At 40.7% G+C, this 14,887-nt stretch overlaps 1 protein-coding gene across 1 annotated transcript in view; it reads right to left on the reverse strand.

The window, feature by feature from the left end:
- Nucleotides 1–14,887, reverse strand: part of LOC149447528 (uncharacterized) — a 97,005-nt gene that overhangs the window by 25,820 nt on the left and 56,298 nt on the right. The window contains exons 10-13 of the mRNA XM_089652378.1: nucleotides 12,447–12,505; nucleotides 11,112–11,263; nucleotides 6,413–6,516; nucleotides 4,005–4,069 (exon numbers count right to left, since the gene is read on the reverse strand). Of these exons, the coding sequence (XP_089508504.1) occupies nucleotides 4,005–4,069; nucleotides 6,413–6,516; nucleotides 11,112–11,263; nucleotides 12,447–12,505 (380 nt within the window). The remainder of the gene's footprint in view (nucleotides 1–4,004; nucleotides 4,070–6,412; nucleotides 6,517–11,111; nucleotides 11,264–12,446; nucleotides 12,506–14,887) is intronic.

Raw genomic sequence — 14,887 nt, forward strand, 5'->3', positions numbered from 1 at the left:
CTTGGTACACACATTAAGTTTTTTTTTTCGTTCGACCCAGTGGGCTGAATGAAAAAAAAAAGCGAGAGATCGCTGTACTAACTCAAGCAATGTTAGTGCAGTGATCTTACCCCGCTGTGCCTTTGTGTTCTGACTGACCCCCCCCCTCCCTCCCGCCAGAACACACTATGAGCACTGATTGGGTGCTGGTTGTTCAGCATGTCCCTACGACAAAAGCTGTGTGTACCCAGCTAATGTCTCTTCATTTGATGATGAGATCATAACAAGATCTACAATTGCCTAGCACTGTTCATCCTACGTTCATTGTGAAGTTACCCCAAGGAAAGTGATTACGGATCAAGGAAGAGGGCTTGGTTTCTGTCCACCACAGTGAGCAGGCCAAACCTGCAGACATCACTGTAGGCTGCTGAGTTTCGTTGGTCCTACCCTCTTCATACCAGCACCTTAGGTCTAATAGCGGATGATTTACTAATGGCAAATAGGTTGCTCACATAGCAAGGGAAGTTGCACTTTCTAAGGGAATGTGCCCCAAAACATAATGTAAGAGGTGACGCTCTGCTGCCATCCATCATTTATTCATGTGCAAGCAAAATGTGTTTTACTTGATTTTATGTTATGCTATTTTTTTTTTTATTTGTTCAAGATTGGGTATGCCTTGCAAAGTGAAACTTCACCACATTCACTAAGCTCTGGGGCCAATTCCCTTGCAATGTGAGCAGCCTATTTGCTTTTAGTAAATCAACCCCATTGTGTGAAAAGCAGTACTTCTGCAGCTTTCTCTCACTTTTCCAGGAAGCAATTCAGAATCTTAAAGTGGTTTTAAAGGCTGAAGGTTTTTTACCTTCATGCATTCTAAAAAAAAACCTTCTGTATGCAGTAGCTCCCCCAGCCCCCTCAATACTTACCTGAGGCTCATTGTGATCCATTGATGTGAATGGCAGCCTCGGCTGTCTCCTCATTGGCTAAGCTAGCAATCAGGAGCCAATGACAGCCAGCCAATGAGGAGAGAGGGGGCAGGGCCAAGCTGTGGCACCATGTGGACAAATGGAGCAACGGGTGCCCCCATAGCAAGCTGCTTGCTGTGGGGGGCACCCAACAGGAGGGAGGGGCCAGGAGAGCCTACAGGGGACCAAAGAAGAGGAGGATCCCAGCTGCTCTGTGCAAAACCACCCGACACAGCAGGTAAGTATAGCCATGTTTGTTATTTTCCCAAAAAAAAAATTAAGCTTTAGAATCGCTTTAATATATCACTAAGCTGACTGGTCAGAGCAACTATTGCTAATTTCCTTGCTCTCTGTAGCAAGCAAGGCTGTTGCTCTGTGACTCCAACAGTACATTCAGGCATGCTTCTTTCCTCCATACTTTAAATAAAAACATGAACAGTAAAAAGGTGGAGCCCTGAATGAGATATCAACACATTTATATCTGCATAGATAGATGGGCAAAGGTTACCAGAAACAACTTTCAAATATGTGAACCCTTACCTTGTAAAACATTCTATTCAGATTAAAATAGAAATGCAAGGCAACACGTCTGTGTATAAAAACATTATAAATACCTTTTTTCTTTTTCTATAAGTGATCACATGAGCTCTATTCTCAGCTGGATAAGAGGTGGGGGTGGAGACTGCAGAGGGCACGTTAGCAGGAGCCAGAGATAGAGCAACACACTGATCTTCCCAGTGAAGTGCTGTGCAGGATGGCACATCAGCACAAGTCTTGGTCATTGTAGGACAGGCAGGCTGTAGGACAAAGCCGGAAAACTGACTATGCTGGGATGGATGTACTGTCATGTCTAGCATGGTCAGTTTGAAATAGGAATGCAGGGTAACTGGCAGGCTCACCAAGTATTTCACACAAAGGTAGCAATGCAAAAAGAACAGAATACTTTTTTTTAACACATGGAACATGTGTAATGTTGGGGTAACATACTCTTTAAAGAATTATGTCAGAGGACATTTAGTTATATGCTTGCATATAAAAGCCAACATATATTTTCATTCTGACTATAAATGGGAATGTAATAACCCCTGCAGGGTTTTTATTTATTGCCATCTGTGTGTAATTGAGGAAATTTCTCTTTACTATCTGTCTTGTGTGTACTCATTGAAAGATTTCCTCTCTTGTTCTGGTCACAACTCAAAACAAAGACAGCAATAACTACAGGTGAAACTTGAAAAATTAGAATATCGTGCAAAAGTTCATTTATTTCAGTAATGCAACTTAACCTCCCTGGCGGTATGATTATTTCAGATTTTTGGTGCTGAAAGCGGTACCATTTTTTTGCATGGAAATATGTATTTTTTTTATTGTAGGCTGTAATTTTTAGGAAAAACTCACTGAAATCTGTCCGAACAAGAGTCTAGTAAACATCCCGGGTATGATAAAATTTGAAACACAAAATCATAAATTATAATTTAATAAATAATCATAAAAATAATATAAAAATAATAAAAAATGTAATTCAATAATATAATCAAACCAAAAACACTGAAATGTGAAATAGAGCGCCAAGTTCGCACATTGCTGAGCTCAGTCGCAAAATCGTTTTCAGTGTCTGATGACGAATTTCCCCCACGAATCATTATCACTCAATTCTCCAAGTGGTTCTGATTTACTATCGCTGTTCTCTAGCTGATCTAAACCACTTTTGACCTAAAGGGACACTTTTTGGACGCCATGGACATTTCTCAGTTTCCAGGCAGAAAGAACAGACAAAATGCAGGCAGGGCGCAGGACAAAGCACTAGGGACAATATGTATGTGAAATTGGTTGAGACAGCAATGTTTTACTATGTAAAATGTAAAAAAAAAAAAAGACATTTTTTAAAATTTTTAAATTTCCCGCCGCCGCCGCCGGCAGCGCCCGTCCGTCCATCCCGACGTCACAGGGACAGGACACAGAAGCCGGATGCCGGCATCGGCCGGAGGAGATGGCCGGGGACGCTGCAGGGGACACATCGTGGGAGCGCAGGGTAAGGTAAGTGAAGAACACATGCCGGAGCAGTGCCGCAGGGTAAGCCCGAGTGTAGCTCGGGGTTACCGCTTTTGGTACTGAAATGTTACCCCGAGCTACACTCGGGAATACCGCCAAGGAGGTTAAAGGTGAAACTAATGTATGAGATAGACACATTACATGCAAAGCAAGATAGTTCAAGCCGTGATTTGTCATAATTGTGATGATTATGGCTTACAGCTCATGAAAACCCCAAATCCACAATCTCTGCATGTAATATTCTAATTTTCAATCAATAAAACAAAGATTGTACATAGAACAATATCGGACCTTTGAAAAGTATAAGCATGCATATGTACTCAGTACTTGGTTTGGGCCCCTTTTGCAGCAATTACTGCCCCAATGCGGCGTGGCATGGAAGCTATCCAGTCCACTCCTTGTGAAAGTCCCCAACACTTTTGAATGGCCTTTTCCTGACAATCCTCTCCAGGCTGCGGTCATCCCTGCTGCTTGTGCACCTTTTTCTTCCACACGTTTCCCTTCCACATAACTTTCTATTAATGTGCTTTGACACGGCACTTTGGGAACATCCAACTTATTTTGCAATTACCTTTTGAGGCTTTCCCTCCTTATGGAGGGTGTCAATGATGGTTTTCTGCACAACTGTCAGGCCAGCAGTCTTTCCCATGATTGTGATTCCTACTGAACCAGACTGAGAGACCATTTAAAGGCTCAGGAACCCTTTGCAGGTGTTATGGCTTAATTAGCTGATTAGAGTGGGACACTTTGAGACTAGAATATTGCACCTTTTCACAATATTCTAATTTTCTGAGATTGTGGATTTGGGGTTTTCATGAGCTGTAAGCCATAATCATCACAATTATGACAAATCACGGCTTGAACTATCTTGCTTTGCATGTAATGAGTCTATCTCATATATTAGTTTCACCTTTTAAGTTGCATTACTGAAATAAGTGAACTTTTGCACGATATTCTAATTTTTTCAGTTTCACCTGTTCATGACAGAATTTAGTAAATTAAAAGGCTTACTGAAAGGTCACTGATGGTGGAACTTCTAGGCCATTGCTGTATTGCGTTTCCAGGTTTGGCGTTAGCTAAAAAAAATATATTCACAAGTGAGATATGCTAAGACATTGAAAGAGAGTGTCTATATTATATTACTTTCACAAACAAATATTGGTTAGGTGCAACATATTCTAAACAATTATTTTATTCAGATGAAAACAGATACTGGAGGGGAAAGCACAGCAAAGCCCACACCTGCTCCTAGCTCTGTAGCAGTTTTCCCCCTGTAAGGTGGAGGGGCGGGGGGTGAATTACAGGCAAATAGCACACAATGCGTGGAATGATATACAATAAAAGGGGAGGCGGAGAGGTCAGTCGTTTGTGGAAGGGGGGGGGGGTTTGTGCTAGGAAGGGAGAGTTGGGGGGATTTGTGAATGTGTGCTAGGAGGAGGAATGGCGAAAGGATGATATGTGCTAGGAGGGGGGGTTTGGGGGAAATTGAGCTAGGGATTGGTGGGAATTTTTGTGCTGGGAGGTTGTGGTAAGAGGGGAGATGAGATTGTGGGGGATTTATGCTAGGAGGGGGGATTTTGGTAGGGGGTGGGATTTGTTCTGGGAAGGGTAATTTGTAGGGGGTTGTGCTAGGAGGAGTGTTTGGGAGAATTTGTTTTGGGGAGGAATTGGGGGGTTGCAAGAAGGGGGTAGGGGAATTTTGGATAAAACGGGGAAGGGGGGTATATATATGTGCTAGAAGGGGGTTTGGGGAGAATTGAGCCAGAAGGGGGGATTCGGAGAGATGTTTGTGCTGGGGGGGTTTGTACTAAGGGGGGTATTGGGGGATTTGTGCTAGCAGAGGAGATTTGGGTAGGGAGGGAGGGGTTGTGCTAGGGGGAGGGATTGGGAAGAATTTTATTCTAGAAGGGGGGTTGGAGGGAGAGGATTTATGCTGTGAGGGGGGATTTAGGGGGAAATTTTGTGCCAGGGGGTTGGGGAATTTGGGTTAATTTGTGCAAGGAGGGGATATTGGGAGAGAGAATTTCTGCTAGAATGGGAAATTTGAACAGAAAGAGAATGTGTGGTAGGAGGGTTGATTTTGTTGGGGTGACAGAGATTTGTGCTAGGAGGGGAGAATTGGTGTGCGATTAGAGCTGGTAGGTGGGATTGGGGGGCAAAGATTTGTACTGGGAGGGTGGATTTGAACCTGAGAGGAGGGGGAATTTGTGCATATTTTGGGTGAAAGAATTTTAGGTTGAAGTTGGAATTTATGCTAAGGGGGTGAGTGTGCTAATTAGTGTAGTCTTTTTTTTTTTTCTTGATAGGTCGGCCTTTTTTCTGAGACAAGATGCTTACACTTCAGGGGCGCAGTTTGTCATCTTCACCCTAGGCGCTAGATGACCTTGTCCCCTTGACCCCTGTCATCTTATCTGTTGACCCCTATCCTCTGCCCTGCTGACCCCTGTTCTGTTTGACTGACCACCTGTACACTGCCCTCTTGTACACTCCACTGCTGACCTCTCATCCTCTACTCTGCTGACTCCTGTACACTGCCCTGCTGACCCCCTGCACACCGCCCTACTGACCTCTGTCCACTGCCCTACTAACCCCGTACACTGCCTTGATCACCCACTGTACACTGCCCTGCAAGCTGATGGTCTCTGTACTCTGCCCTAAAAACTGCTGACCCTGTTCTCTGCTTTGCTGACCCCTGTACACTGCCATACTGACTCCAATACACTGCCCTGCTGATCTCACATCCTCTGACTCCAATACACTGCCCTGCTGATCTCACATCCTCTGACATTTTTTACTGCACCCCCACATTGGACAGGCTTGATCCGGTCCTGATGCTAACTGACTCTAACTTACGCTATCTGACGTTGCTAATGACACTAATACAGTGTTCAGTGATAATCCTGTACACTGGCACTGTACTAATAACACTAGTGTTGTGCTTAATCCTTTATCTTTGTCCTGGAAGATCTTCTGAGAAGCCAGGAGGGCTGGTAGTGTCTGCAGGCCATGGAGCTTGGAGCAGTTCTACAGGGGAGAGGAGATATCTTTGCATGTAGTTACAAGTCAAGTTGATTTCCAGAGGGGCAGTGAGTCCTTCATGCAAAGACTGATGGCTTTCAAGGAAAAGAACAGTCCAGGATCTGATTCTGTAAATAGGATGCAAGTTGTCCCTGTACATTGTTTCAGTCAAGTTGGTCATCCCATAATCCTTATAACCCTATCCATGTTACAGTATATTCCCCTAATAAAATAAAAAAAGCAAGCACATTGACTGTTCACTGACTGTGGATGAAAGTGTGGAAAATGCACATTGCCTGGCTGTGGAGAGCTTACAGGTACCTAGAAATACAGTGGCCCTCAAGAACGTACACTGGAAATAATTTTAAACACAGGAATAGCATTAGTCACACAGGACATACCAAATTCAGAAGACTATTTTGGAGGCTGAGGGTATCCGATGAAGACATATTGGACATACTTGATGTGTAGTTTTGTATAAGTGTGAATTTCACTTCCACAATGGCTAAAATTAAGCAAAGAAAAAGAGTATGTAATAGTACAGTTTAAACAAATGTATATATTTTCTCTTTGTTAAAGGAGAAATACAGCCAGAGCTCTTTTGGCTGTACTTGTCCTGTGGATCACAGGAGTACAGTTTGTTAGCTGTCAGCTGCCATCACTCAGCCTATTCAGGCTGTGGAAAGATATCGACTTTAAAGTTGAAATCCACCCCGGAGTCTGGAGTGGTACATGGCTTCGCTGAGTGATCTGCTGAGAGGGTGAGCCAGTCACTCCCTCGACGGCCCAGCACTCCAGAGAACACAAAGGGGGCAGTCACTGCTCTCGAGAATTCAGCGATCAGCAGTCATGTGATTAGAGCCGGTGGGGGACAGATGCAGCATTGGACTGATGCTGAATCCATCTGGGTAAGTATAATTTGGAAACAAAAAAATACTTCTCATTTAAAGTAGATCTAAAACCTGAATAGACAATATTTACTTTGCTAAAGTACTATTTACTATAAATAAATGCCATGCTTTCTTCCATAAATGCTGTTTTCATCCTCCTTTGCATTTCAACACTGCTTATCTCCTTCAGCTTCTTTCAGCTACTTTCCATCTACATTGTCTGCATGTGGCTAGGTAACAATGAAGGAGCACAGTTGGAAGAAGACAGGTGCGATTAGTTTAGTTAAGAATCAAAATTCTGATGACATTTTTGTTATTTGGAGATTCAGACATATCAGAATTTTTGAATCACAATAGTAATGAATTTCAACAAATCCAGAATAAATGATAACAAAGGAAATTATCGGAGATCAATTTATTTTGAAAATTAATTTGAATTAAAACATGAATTTGATTTTGAAATGGAAACATATTTCACTAAATACAATAGGTATAAAAGTGAAATAAGATGATGATTCCTACTTAGGCTGCTGAATAGAGTCTAACAGAATAAAACAGCATACAACAATATAGAATAGAATAAAAAAATTAAAGAATAGAATAGAACATATTAGAATAGAATAGAACAGAATAAAACAGAATACAAAATACATTAATAGAACAGAATAAAACAGAATAGAATAGAAAAAATGGACTAGAAAATAAAATATTTGAACAGAATAGAGTAGAAAAGAATAGAATACAACAGAATAGAAAAAATAGACTAGAATAGAACAGAAGAGAATAGAACAAATATAGCCAGCTTCTAAAATTAAAATATTTAATTCAAACTCAATTTTAAATTTTGAATTTCTAATTAGGAATTGATTTGAAAACAAAAAATATACAAAATGAATCCAAGTATGCAAAACAAATTCCGAAAAGGAATGATTCTAACATAACGAATATGGTGAAATGAAAATTAACTTAACGAAAGAATACGAAACAAATTTTTCTGTCATGCCCATCTCTAGTTGGAAGACAGTTGTCACCCCAAAACAGGGAGTGTCTGAACAGAGACCTTTATGGCAGGTTCACCAGTTATTTATTGAAATATGCATATTTAAAAAATTGTAAGCAATGCTTAAAACTACAGTCGCAGGTTAAAGCTTATAGCTTTCAGGAAATCTTTGTCATTGGGTGTACATATAATTTAACAATAATCTGTGCAGAAGCTAATAAAATATCTTTTGCTTACCACAACGAGCTTTAAAATGATTGTTATGAAACCATCCACGCATGACATCTGGATGTGTTATAGTGCATCGTACATTGACTATATAATGTAACAATCAGAAAGACTACAAAAGGTCTAAAATAGGAATAAATAATCTGTAAAAAAAATCTGAAAAATTGATACAAATGTTAAAAATTGAGTTGCAATTCAGTGAGTAAAATAAGTATTTGATCTCCTACCAACCAACAATAATTCTGGCTCCCACAGACTGGCAATGTGCTCATGTGCTACGAAGCTTAGTCATGTCAATTTAAGAAGGTTCTCCTAATGAAAAATTGTGTATAAAAGACACCTGTCCACAGAATTTCACTCTTCCATTAAAACGTCACCATCATGAGCAAGACTGTAGACCTGCACAAGGCTGGAGTGGGTTACAGGACCATCAGCAAGAAGCTTGGTGAGAAGGAGACAACTGTTGGAGCAATTATTCGCAAATGAAACAAATACAAAATAACCATTGATCGCCCCCAGTCTGGAGCTCCATGCAAGATGTGCCTCATGGGGTAAGGATGATCATGAAAAAAGTGAGGCATTGGCCCAGAACTACACAGGGGGAGCTTGTGAATGATCTCAAGGCAGTTGGGGCCACAGTCACCAAACAAATCATTGATAACACAATACGCTATCATGATGCCGCCATGGATTGAAATCCTGCAGCACCCACAAGGTCACCCTCCTCAAGAAGGCATATGTACAGGCCTATCTGAAGTTTGCCAATGAACATTTAAATGATTCAGAGAAGGATTGGGAGAAGTGCTGTGGTTAGATGAGACCAAAATTGAACTCTTTGGCATTAATTCGACTCGCCATGTTTGGAGGAAGAAAAATGCTGACTATGACCTTAACAACACCATCCCTACAGTCAAGCACAGAGGTGGAAACATTACGCTTTGGGTCTGTTTCTCTGCTAAAGGTACAGGCTGACTTTGCCTCATTGAGGGGCCAATGGATGGGGCCATGTATTGTAAAATCTTGGATAAGAACCTTCTTCGCTGAACCAGAACACTGAAGATGGGTCGTGAATGGGTCTTCCAGCATGACAATGACCAAAAACATACCGCCAAGGCAACAAAGGAGTGGCTCAAGAAGAAGCACATTAAGGTCATGAAGTGGCCTAGCCAGTCTCCAGACCTTAATCCTATAGAATATTTATGGAGGGAGCTGAAACTTCGAGTTGTCAAGTGACAGCCAAGAAACCTTAAGGATTTAGACAAGCTCTGTAAAGAAGATTAGATCAAAATCCCTCCTGAGATGTGTGTAAACCTGGTAACCAACTACAAGAAACGTCTTACTCTGTGCTTGCCAACAAGAGTTTCTCCACTAAGTACTAAGTCGTGGTTTGCTTGGGGATCAAATACTTTTTACTCACTGAACTGCAATTCAATTTATAACATTTGTATCGTGTGTTTTTTGGGGATTTTTGATTGATATTCTGTCTCTATCATTTAAAATACACCTATGATAGATACAATTATAGACCCTTCATTTCTTTGTAAGCGGGCAAACTTGCAAAACCTGCAGGGGATCAAATCATTGTTTTCCCCACTGTACAAGTTGGGTAAGACAAATTTTTAGAGTTTTTGATCTGTTCCAAAAATATGTGCACTAAGGGAGGAACCTGTACATTAAAGTTGGTCATTTTTTAACTTCCCCAAGTTTTGTTTATAAATTGGTCAACACATTTCCAGTTAACCCATAAAGCTTTATTTATTGTAGTGTATATGGGCAGTAATAACTTGCAGTTAGAGCTCATGCACACTGCGGCTGCTAAACTGACGTTCAGCAGCTTTTCTGCATTTTTTTCAGCAGCCCCTGAACTCTCCCTAATGTTTTCCTATGTGTCCATGTACACATCTTCGTTTACAGTCGCTTACAGGCAGTTAAGTTTACAGTCTTTTTTTTAACACAAAAACTTGCGTTCAGGAGTAGATTTTACCAGCGTTTCAAACGCCAAACGCGTGTAAATGCTTGTAAACGTGGTTAACCGCATTTATAATCGTTTGTGTTTCAAAGCATTTTTTAACTGTTCCATGTCCAGATGCTGTCCAGAGCCTTTTTTCATCATCAGAAATGCATGCAAAGCGTTTTCCATGTATTCAAATGGACCCAGTACACCAGCGCAGTCAGTTCCAGGTTTCGTGTGAAGGAAAAAATGGTAGAACGTGCTGCATTATGTTCATGATGGGATCCACAGTGAATACAACCAGAAAAGACAGGTCATCTCAACACATACTTCTCTCTCTGCTTCTGCTCCCTCTATTTCTCTCAAAATGTCTGAAATAGTTAATTATTTACTATTTTTCAGTGCATTCTGGGCATTTGGGAAGCTCTCCTAAGGTTATCGTTTAAAAACGATTCTAAACTCAAACGCACATACACGCGGTATGCAAACGCAGCTAAACTGACGTTTTTTAACCTACGTTTTCCAGCAGTCAGTTTCCATCGTTCAGAAGAGTTTTCCAAATGCCCCGTGTACACGAGCCCTTAAAGCTGCTGTTTTGGATAGGCAATTATTTAAATACATGAGCCTTGTGTATTCTTACTTGAACCTTGTGTGATTTGTGTATTTCTACCAGATCTGTGTAGTAAATTGAGTGAAACATATCTCTTCAGGACCTTCCCATAATAAAGATTGGTCACTGCTGCTCTTTGTATAGGCTGACTGGTCTTGTCTCCGCCCCTCTCCTGTAGTTTTCTACAGGCAGCCTGTAGTGGGTGGGCCCTTCTGGGTCCCCTCCCACATATCTGCTGTCTGCATAAGCTGTGTACTGCTACTTTTACAAGGCAACATCTGGCTTTGCAAAAGAGTATATTATTTATTGACATAATTTTTTTGTGCCCAAAGTTCTGATTTATATATATATATATATATATATATATATATATATATATATATTATGTGATATTACTGTATTACAAGTTTCCATGTCTCACCTGTGGAATCCAGTGAAAAGAGGTCCAAAACAGTATTCCTGTTGATAAAAGTGGTCCTGTTACTTATTATGCGCTTGACAACTGTAGTCTTGTTTATTGGGACATTTAGGAAGTACAGGTCCACAGGTGCAGTTACAGGGAGTGGATCATTGCTGTAAGGAAAAGGGAGTATTAAGTGCCATTGAAAATCTCGGAAAAAAAACAGGTAACAGCTGGTAGAAAGTACAGGAAAAATAGGGATTTGATATACTAGACCATGTCTGTGCTATTCTATATATGAGGACAACATGGTAGAAACAAAATGATCTTGTATAGACTAATAAAACAGGACTAAAGAGTCTAGTACACCAAATGACAGGTTGTGATTGGTTTTGTAGCGTCTCTATAAATTATAAGAAATGCTGGTTTTAGGTGAGATTGTTATAGACAAATTGTATACTTTAGACCAACAGGATGGGAATGAGCATTGTAGACGATATATGCACACAAGGCGTCAATTATCTTCGAATGCCAGAACTTCTGGTAGGAAAATGTTGCTTAAAAAAGGCACTAAAAGTCGCATATTGCACACACGCTTAGGCTCATCTAGCATTTGAGAGTGCAGCTACTCTATTGGAAAGAATATTCATTTATTCTGGCCATTGGAATGCATCAATGCTCAAATGCTAGACGTGTTTAACAGTTATGCATGTTTAGGAACGTTCTGCATTTTTTCTGCTCTCTCCTGAATGCGCCTTTGGTGTGTTTTTTTTTTCAGCCTGCTTGCAACACAACGCCTGCAAGGGCCCTTTCACATGGGCGCTGATCCCCTCTGAGCAGGCGGATGAAAGGTCCATGTCTGCTCCACTTGTGCAGAGACACAGCCCGCTATTCTCTATGGGGCAGTCAGATACCTGTTGTTTAGATCTGACTGTCATCCAATCCAGTCGCTAGACAAATGGAATCATATCCCCATCTATCTGTTTTTAGTGGATTGGATCAGGCAGGCAGTGTAAAGGAACAAATGTTCATTTACATCTGCCTCCCCATAGAGAACAATGGGTGGTTCAATCAGGTCCATAGAGAACAATGGGTGGTCTGATCAGGAGAACAATGGATGGTCCAGTCAGGTCCACCTGAAAAATAGACAGGCAGACCCAATTAGTACGCCCTAAAGGTGGCGTTTTTGAAGCTCTGTGCACATGACCTCTTAAGTAGATGAAAAATAAATATAATATTTTTAATAAAAAATAATGGCATTTTATACATACAAACCAAACGTAACATGCATATTAACTTGGTAAAGAAATCCCTCTAAATTGATTAAAAAAGAGTTGATACATTTTCCCCACTTACATGAAAGTGTTTACAACTGGTTCCACATCTTCAGGTTGTTGGCCAAATATGTCTTTGAACTGCAAAGTAGAGATGGGAAGGAGAGATGCAATCACATACAGTAAGTGATATTTCTTGAATAATAGGATATGTAGAGGGGAGTTCTAATACAAGGAGCAACTATACGATATGTCAGAGCCTTCTTAAAATCCAGTGACATACACTTAGGACCGCTATCATTTTTTGTACAAATAATAATAGTAGGTACTCAACAATGCGAAAACCAAACACGTCCCATTGGTGTACCTCTATACATTTAATAGTATTTTTTCCACAAATAAGTTTTAATGCATGTGTTAGACATTTTTAATATCCTAAAATGTATCAAAACCAAAAACTATTTATCACTTACTGACACTTAAAGTGTTACTAAACCCACACACCAGTAAAATCAGTCTCTATATGCAGTAAAGCATGCTGGTTATACTCACTGTGGAACCTAAGGGGTTAATCCTCTGCATGGGGAAAAAATGCTGTTTGATCCTGACTTCTCTGATCCTCCCCTTCTTTCAGTGCCGTTATCTCCTGATAAGACATATCGTATGGAGACACTCTGCAAATGTTCAGTTTAGTGTGTATTGCTAGAGGGTTTTTTTGCATGTGATCAGCACAGGGCCAGTCACCACTGTCCAGACAGAGGGTCATGGGTTCTGCATCCTTCTAGAGCAGAAAGAAAATTCCTCCTACAAGCTTTAACCAGTGCTCTGCTGGACACTGATAGAAGTCACAAGACTGCTCTAACTGCTGATGGGAAAAGGTATTTGGCAGTTTATATTTACTAAAATAATTGCACTTCCATGTTCTGTGTACTGTGGGAGACCAGATATAGTGAATGCAGGGTCCTGGTTTGGTAACACTTTAACTGTACTTGAGCAGCAGAAGCCGAAAACAATATTTAACTAATTTTTAATATTTAAAGCAAACTCCCCCATCCATCCATCTCTCCATGCTTTATTTTGTTGAGAAAGCACTTAAAAAAACACCCTTAGTATTTCTAGCAACGTCCATCTGTAAGGGCAAGGAAAGAGGTTTTATGTAGCATTTACTTCCTGGAATCCCTCTGCCCTAAGCTCAGGCATGCAAGCAGGAGGGTGTGATTAGCTACAAAAACCCTTCCTCTCCTCCTTCAGAGAAAAGAAAAACAAACACCCATGAAGATTCCTGGGATGTATGACATCATTTTGGCCTAGGTCAGAAATATAATGTATAATATAATGGGGCAGCACAGTGGCTAAATGCTTAGCAGTTCCACCTGGCAGTACTAGGGTCGTTGGCTCAAATCCCAGCCACGGCACCACCTGCCTGGAGTTTGCATGTTCTCCCTGTGCCTGCGTGGGTTTCCTCCGGGTACTCCGGTTTCCTTCCACACTCCAAAGACATGCTGGTAGGTTAATTGGCTCCTGTCTAAATTGGCCCTAGTATGTGTATGTATGAATGTAAGTTAGGGACTTTAGATTGTACGCCCCTTGAGGGTTAGGCACTGATGTGAATGTACAATATATATGTAAAGCACTGCGTAAAATTGACGGCGCTATATAAGTACCTGAAATAAATAATATTATACATTGCTCTCTGTTTACTAATGGTAGCAGCACAAAAAGTAAAATTAGTTCATGTTGATTGAGAGAGTTGAGTTCCACTTTAAAGCCTAAGTTTAGTTAAAATATGTTCCTCCTCCAATGTCCCCCTACCCCAGTTGCCATAGTTTTTCAGTGCAGCAAGGGTTAAATGTGAAGTTGACAGAGCTGTGGCAGGCACTTATCAAGAGTGCCTGACTATGTCCACCCTTTCCACCCCCTCTTCCATTCATAGAAGCTATACTATAGCTTCTAAGAATGAAAAATGATATATGAATGGAGGAGAGGCAGATGATTGAAGGGCCCACTCTTCCATTCACTGATTCTGTTTCATTCATAGAAGCTATAGTACGGTTTTTGTGAGGAGGCGGCAGGAGGGAGATTTTAAGGAATGCTGGAACCAGCAGCAAAAGGGACACATTGGATTAATAGTAAGTAATGTCCCTTGTGCTGACTTTTTAAAACTAAACCTAGGCAACATATCTTCTAAATATAATTCTTAAAATAAAATCAAATTATATGTTCATATTTGATATTTACCTATATACATATACGCCATGTTACATATACAGCCATTGGCTCCTTTTCACATTTTCCTAGCTCTCCTCACCTGCTTCACTAAAAAATATTTTGTTTACTGAGCTCAATTTTCACACACAATTGAATGAGTCAGAACATTGACTCACCCCCTCTCCTCTCCTTCCTGAGCATGAATCCTTCATACAGTGTCCAGCAAAATGAATAAATTGCAGTTTAGCAATCCTTAGATGTGGTGGTTGCATTAGATTTTTAAAAAATTTTTATTTCCTTTATTTGCACCTGGTG

The sequence above is a fragment of the Staurois parvus genome, unplaced genomic scaffold, assembly GCF_062004578.1.
Source record: "Staurois parvus isolate SC_StPar_1 unplaced genomic scaffold, SC_StPar_1.0 ptg000682l, whole genome shotgun sequence".
In the NCBI taxonomy this organism is placed as follows: Eukaryota; Metazoa; Chordata; class Amphibia; order Anura; family Ranidae; genus Staurois; species Staurois parvus.